This window comes from Mastomys coucha, unplaced genomic scaffold (genome assembly GCF_008632895.1).
Source record: "Mastomys coucha isolate ucsf_1 unplaced genomic scaffold, UCSF_Mcou_1 pScaffold17, whole genome shotgun sequence".
Lineage (NCBI taxonomy): Eukaryota > Metazoa > Chordata > Mammalia > Rodentia > Muridae > Mastomys > Mastomys coucha.
In genome coordinates, this window is record NW_022196899.1 from 20,585,587 (window position 1) to 20,592,856 (window position 7,270).

Sequence of the window (7,270 nt, forward strand, 5' to 3'; positions counted from 1 at the left end):
TGGGTATGGGGAAGGTGGGAGATTGGGTATGGGGAAGGTGGGAGAGTGGGTGTGGGGAAGGCGGTAGAGTGGGTGTGGGGAAAGTGGGAGTGTGCGTATGGGGAAGGTGGGAGAGTGGGTATGGGGAAGGTGGGAGTGTGGGTATGGGGAAAGTGGGAGTGTGGGTATGGGGAAAGTGGGAGTGTGCGTATGGGGAAGGTGGGAGAGTGGGTATGGGGAAAGTGGGAGAGTGGGTATGGGGAAAGTGGGAGTGTGGGTATGGGAAGTTGGAAAGTGTGGGTATGGGGAAGACGAGAGAGTGGGTATGGGGGAAGACCTGAGAGGGTGTGACAGTGGGTATGGGGAAGGCAGTAGAGTGGGTATGGGGAGGCAGTAGAGTGGGTATGGGGAAAGTGGGAGATTGGGTATGGGAAGTTGGGAGTGTGGGTATGGGGAAGATGAGAGAGTGGGTATGGGGAAGATGAGAGAATGGGTATGGGAAGACGGGCATGTGGGTATGGGGGAAGACCTGAGAGGGTGTGACAGTGGGTATGGGGAAGGTGGGAGAGTGGGTATGGGGAAGACGAGAGAGTGGGTATGGGGAAGGTGGGAGTGTGGGTATGGGAAAGACGAGAGAGTGGGTATGGGAAGGTGGTAGAGTGGGTATGGGGAAGGTGGGAGATTGGGTATGGGAAGTTGGGAGTGTGGGTATGGGGAAGACGAGAGAATGGGTATGGGAAGGCGGTAGAGTGGGTATGGGGAAGGTGGGAGATTGGGTATGGGAAGTTGGGAGTGTGGGTATGGGGAAGACGAGAGAGTGGGTATGGGGAAGGTGGGAGAGTGGGTATGGGGAAGATGAGAGAGTGGGTATGGGAAGATGAGCATGTGGGTATGGGGGAAGACCTGAGAGGGTGTGACAGTGGGTATGGGGATGGGAGGGGGAGGGAAAGGGGGGTGGAGAAATGCTGTTAGCTCTAAGACCCAAAGGGAAATAGTTTGTTGTTGTGTTCTAAGTGCCCAGTGGTAATCACTCTGGACCAGGAACAGTTGTTTGCAAGAACTCAATTGTCACCAGCTAGCAAGCCTGGAATACTGAGTAAAGACCCTGTTTCAAAATAGCAAGATGAGCCAGGTGTATTGGTGCATGCCTGCCTTTGATCCCAGCACTCGGTTGGCAAAGGCAGGCAGATCTCTGTGAGTCTGAGGCCAGCCCGGTCTACCATAGCAAGTTTCGGGGTATCAGAGGACCTTGCTCTCTAGTATGCTCTCTCCCTCTCTCTGTCTCTGTCTCTGTCTCTCTCTCTCTCTCTCTGTCTCTTTGTCTCTCTCTGTCTCTATCTCTGTCTCTGTCTCTATATATTTCTATCTCTCTGTCTCTGTCTCTATCTCTGTCTCTCTCTCTCTCTCACACACACACACACACACACACATACACGCATGCACACATGTGCATGCTCATTCTCAAAAAAATAAAAGCAAGCAAAACACCCCTACATGTGTTGGTGAGTCCCGCTCTGTGTACCTGCCTGACGCTAACCGTTGACACTGCCCATCTTCTTCCCCACAACCCTGCAGAGTAGACTGATCCATTCCCTGGGACTGAGCCACCACCTGATCGCACTGAATTTCATGATCACCTCTTTCGGCAAGAAAAGCGCACAATCTTCTCCGAAAGTGAAGGTGACGGACACTGACTTCGATGGGATAGAAGTCCGAGTATTTGAAGGCTCTCCAAAAGCGGATGAGCCGCTGCGACGCAGCGTCATCTTTATCCATGGAGGAGGCTGGGCCTTGGCCAGTGCAAGTAAGTGCCTGTCCCCTTCAGAGGGCTCGATGCGCTTGGCTCTGGGAGGGGTGTGATTACTGTTTAAGAGTGGGACCCTTGGCTTTCCTGGGACATCGGTTCCTGTGTCACCCTGGCCATTAGTTAGTGGTGCCTCTTTTGTTTATATGGTTATGGCCTAAAGAGATTTCTCCTTCTTTCCTTTTCTTGTTTTCTTCCTGTCTTCCTTCATATCTTCCCATCTCTAGCCCTGGGGATTGAAACCATTGCTTCGAGCCAGCGAGACGATGGCTCTACAGCTTGAGTGCCAGCCCCAGCCCTTGTTGATTTACTTCTTAATGCCGATTGCTTTGAAAGTCTTTTCTGAGCTAAGAACGTAGCTTAGATGGTGGAGTGCTGTGTGGCACGCACACGCTCCCGCGATCTAAATCATAGACTTACTGGACCAGTGATACTAGTTTTCCCTATGAGAATAAGCTCCACTTTATTCTATCAGAAGTGACCACACTTAGCAGCATGCGAGATAGTTATCTGTGGCCCTTAGCAACTTGATTTTGAAGGCTGCTTCTTACAAAATCCCGAGTGGGCATTGCTTAATACGAGATAACTCAGCATTAGCTTTCAAAACCCGAAGAGTAGAATACCGAAAGTATGCAGCCGTTAAAACAAAATGTGCAGTGTTTCCCAGTGCAGAGGTGTTTTCTTTGGAGTTGGACGGCTCTCACAAAGCAGAACCAGTTGAACAAAGCAGGCTGCCTAGCCCCGCATCATGGGCATAGCCCTGTCTCAGAAGCTCAGGGCTTCTGTCTGTAGTGACCATGACCTCCTTCCTCATCCGCAGTCCAGAGCTTTTGCTATTCTCCATACAGAAAACCTATTGACAGCCTGGAAGACGGCCCAGCAGACAGAAGTGATGGCCACCATGCCTGATGACAGAGTTCTCTTTGTGGGACCCATAGGGTGAAAGGAGAGAGTTGACTCCTAGAACTTGTCCTCTGACCTCTACATGGGCATTGTGGCGCCCCGACACAAGAGACACACAAATAAAAATGTAATTTTAACAGACTAGAAAGAAAAAGCAATTCAAACTTGGTCTCTTCCTTTAATATATATTTTTTTGTTTTTGTTTTTGTTTTGTTGTTTTCTCGAGACAGGGTTTCTCTGTATAGCCCTGGCTGTCCTGGAACTCACTCTGTAGACCAGGCTGGCCTCGAACTCAGAAATCCACCTGCCTCTGCCTCCCAAGTGCTGGGATTAAAGGTGTGTGTCACCACTGCCCGGCCCTTTATTATGTTTTTGTTTCAACTTTTAACGTACAAAATATAAAATGTACAAGTCTCTCTCACAACTCCATCTCATTTAGCTCCATACCCATCAGGTATTCTGTTATTCACTGACTTGTTCCCACTGATTATGTGACTTTTAGTGCAGGCTCTCAGAGCTGTGCCGGGCAGACCTGGACTGTAGGTCACCACTGTGTCAGTTGGTTCTTCATTACTGTGACAAAACACTGAAGGAGGGAAGGAAGGAAAGGAAGGGAAGAGGTAAGGGATGAAGGGAGGAAGGAAGGAAAGAAGAAAGAGAAAGAAAGAAAGAAAGAAAGAAAGAAAGAAAGAAAGAAAGAAAGGAAGAAAGGAAGGAAGGAAGGAAGGAAGGAAGGAAGGAAGGAAAGAAGAAAGAAAGAAAGAAAGAGAAAAGAAAGAAAGAAAGAAAGAAAGAGAGAAAGGAAGAAAGAAGAAAGGAAAGAAAGAAAGAGAAAGAAAGAGAGAAAGAGAGAAAGAAAGAAAGGTTTTATTATAGTTTATATTCTGAGGGTACAGTCCATGGAGGCAGGAAGGAAGGCCATGGGCAGACGCATGAGGTGGCTTGTTACATTGTATCTACAGTTTTATTGTTGTTGTTGTTTTGTATCGTTGTTGTTGTTCCTTTTTTCTTCAGTCCAGCAGCAGGACCCAGGGAATCCTACCACCCCCAGGCAGGATGGGTCTTCTTCCCCAGTTGACAAGCCTAGAAACTTGTCACAGACATGCCCAGAGGTGATTCTACATCTCGTAAAATTGACAGCCAGTGCTAAGCATTATAGTCACTCTGGTGTGCCAGAGACAAGAGATCCAAAAGTGAATAAGATAGGGTCGCTGCCCTGGACAGATGGGGTCTGTGGCACTGGCGTGGGTCAGGCGAGATGTCCTATCCAAGACAGGAGGTATAGATATCAGAATGGTGTGGCTATTAGATTCGACCTGGCCACTGCACCTTAGTTTCAGCTGGTGTGCCTGAGGGACTGGTACGTGTGTGCAGGCTGCACACTTAGAAACTTCTGCTTCTAAGGACTTACTTTCCAAGCCACTAAGGAAGGAAGGATCAAGCCCTCTGCTGAGACAGAAAATCTTTTTTTGTTGCTCACTTGTTTGTTTGGGGTTTGCCGGGTCTCATGTACTTCGGCTGGCCTCAGTGTGTAGCCAGGAATGACCCTAAACTTCTGAGCTCCAGCCTTCACCTCCTGAGTGCTGAGATTACAGGTTTCTGCGACTTCCCCCAGTTGATGAGGTGCTTGGTTCAAACCCAAAGCTTCACATCTGATAGGCAGGTGTTGTACCAACTGCGCCACATCCTAGTCTGATAGGATTGTAAAGTATTGGAAGAAAACGTAAAAGAAAACAATATTGTTCCTGAGGGCATTTGAGTCTCCTTTTAAAGAAATGCTAAAACTTACTAAAAACTCTGCCTCTCTGTTGGTGTAAAGAAACTACCCTATTCTTCACATGGGTGATTTTCCCCGAATCCCAGCAAATGGGATAGTAAAAGCATCAAATCTTACAGTTCGAAGGAGGAAATGCTCATTTGCTATGATTTGTCTTGATAGTATATCTTTGAAGAGCTTCAAAATCACAATTAATGTAGTGTGTCTCACATAGCCCAGTATGAAATAAATGTTTAGTAAGTTAACAATATATTCAAATCTCACTCAGTTATAGATTTATTATAACAGATTTCCTGTTATAATAATGACATTTTATCATAAAATAGATTTAATTTTCACAGTTGAGTGTGTCTGTTTGCCCTTAGTTTTTCCCTTCCTTTATCCCTCCCCACCCCTTCCCTTCTCCTTCCTCATTCCTTCCTCTTCCTCTAACCCCTTCCTGTTTTTCGGGTTTTGGGATTTTGAGCAGTCTCATTCATCCCGGGGTAATGTCCATGGCCACCTTGTTCCTCTTACCTCTGCCTCGCGGGTACTGAGATTAGAAGCAGGCGCTACACACCTGGCTCACAGCCATTCTTCAATGTTTGTTACTATTACTATCTGAGTCTAAAAGCCATCTATACTCAGCAGTGTGTGAGAGTGGCCAGCCTGAATGACCACCTTTGTTGTGATTCGTTCTTCTCTCTTAGAAATCAGCTACTACGACGATCTGTGCACCACAATGGCTGAGGAGCTGAACGCAGTCATCGTTTCTGTCGAGTGAGTAGCTGCCACTAGTCACAACTCTCACTGAGACTTTTATTTCTTTTTTTTTTCACATGTGTCCAATGTCTGTGTGTGGGTATGTGCACATGAATGCTGGTACCCACAGAAACCAGAAGAATGGGTTAGATCCCTGGGAGTGGAGTTGCAGGTATTCATAAACTGCCCACTATGGATGGGTGTTACAAAACTCTGGTCCTTTGAAAAGAGTACCAATCCCTCTTAACTGCTGAGCCATCTCACCAGCCTCCAGTAGTCATAATTGTTATTAAGAAGAAATTCTAAGTGGCAGTCTAGTAACTTAGTAATAAAAATAAAACAAGAGTGTCAAATGTTGGGATTACAGATGTGTCTATCTACTTCATAGTTTTTGAACTGGGTTTAATCACACATTGATTAACTTTACTTTAAATATTTCTGCATTTGTTGTTTGCCTGCAGTGCTAGGGGACTCAATCCAGCTCCTCATATATGCTCAGCGAGTGCCTGCTCCTGAGCTGTCTTCCCAGGCTTTTTAAAATGTAGTCTTATTGTACGTTTGACCGAAACTTTTTAAAATTAAAAATAGTTGAAATTTTTTTAAAGAGAACCTTGTTGACAGCCTGTAAGCTTGCGTAACTCTTGGAGATAGCAGTATGCACAGCAAACATTAGACATGTAACCATTAGTAAGCCTTGTGGTGGACTGGTCTCTGCTGGCTGTCTTAGACGCTGCTTTCTTGAGTAACTGAGTAAGTGGATAGCTGTTGCCATGGCAACAACACATCGTGTCTTCGTCTCCTGCCGGTGTGGTTCCAGTGCTTTTAGTCTTTTGACTCGTACTTTCCCTCAGATTCCCCTTTATGAAGGCCCTCCTTGACAGCTACCTGTGAAACTCCAGCCACTCTCCTCTGTTTTATTCCATCTCTGAAGCCGTCTTCCATGTTCACCGGGCCATATATTTAATCTATCACGTCTGCAGTAGGAATTCATGCACATGGGGGCAGTGGGGATTTTTGTTCGTTGCTGAATCGGTTGTGCTCAAAAACTTCCCAGCATATACAGAGAATTCAGTTACTGGCTGTATGATGGTGGCATGACGAGTCGGAATTTCTAAATTCTCGTATAGATCATCCCAGGTGGTAGTATGACGTGGTGGCTCACGCATGGAGTCTAGCCCTGGGCTAGAGACAGGAGAATTGCTATGAGTTCTAGGCCAGGTCTGGTGCATGGAATAATTTCTAGGGCAATCTTGGCTGTAAAGTAAGGCCCTTTGTTTCAAAACAACAACAACAGCAGCAACAGCAGCAAAAAGACAAAACCAATCATAGGGAAGCTGATTAAGGAGCTTAAGTGTTTCTGTGCAAGTGTGAGGGCTGTTAAAAAAATGGGGGAAAGGACCCCACACTCAGGGCTCGGGAACGACGGCGACCCCAAACACCACCAAGACACGTACTTGATGCAATCAGCTAGAGGTTCTTTTATTCAGCGCTGGGCGAGACTCATATCCCTTGCAGGGGTAGAGGAGCTGGCCCCAAGCAAAAATTTAAACAGGATTTTGTACCCACACAGTTGCTGGGGAAAAGGGGGAAACTAAGGCAGGGGAAAGTACGGGTTAGCCTCTGATTGGTGCTGGCTTGTGCTAGGGTTCAGAAGCAGGTTAGCCACCTGGCAATTGCTTGTTATCTCATTTTTCTTTTTTCCTGCCAGGCCGCTCTGGTCTCTAAGCTCTGGGAGCTGGTCTCCCATTCTTCTAAGTTCTTGGAGCTTGTCTCCCATTAAGTTCAACGAACAGCTAAGTTCCCACAATACAGCTTGAAAATTTTAACCTCTCACAAGCATAAGGTTGCGTCATATCTTCAGAAACCCCCACCAAAAAAAAAAAAAAAAAAAAAAAAAACCAACAACAACAACAAAGCAAACTGACAAAACCTCAAAAAACAGATGTGGCAGTGCATGCTGTAATTTCAACACTGCGGAGGGTCCTGGAGGCTTGCTGGTAAGCCAGTCGAGCTGAATTGCTGAGCTCCAAGTTCACTGAGAGACCTTATCTTAAAAAAAAAAAAAA

General features: G+C 46.4%; 1 protein-coding gene across 2 annotated transcripts in view; it reads left to right on the forward strand.

Annotated features, from left to right (window-relative positions):
* Positions 1-7,270, forward strand: part of Nceh1 (neutral cholesterol ester hydrolase 1) — a 69,299-nt gene that overhangs the window by 45,998 nt on the left and 16,031 nt on the right. For both annotated transcript variants that reach the window (XM_031376467.1, XM_031376468.1), the window contains exons 2-3: positions 1,555-1,783; positions 5,153-5,222. In XM_031376467.1, coding sequence (XP_031232327.1) covers positions 1,555-1,783; positions 5,153-5,222 — 299 coding nt within the window. The remainder of the gene's footprint in view (positions 1-1,554; positions 1,784-5,152; positions 5,223-7,270) is intronic.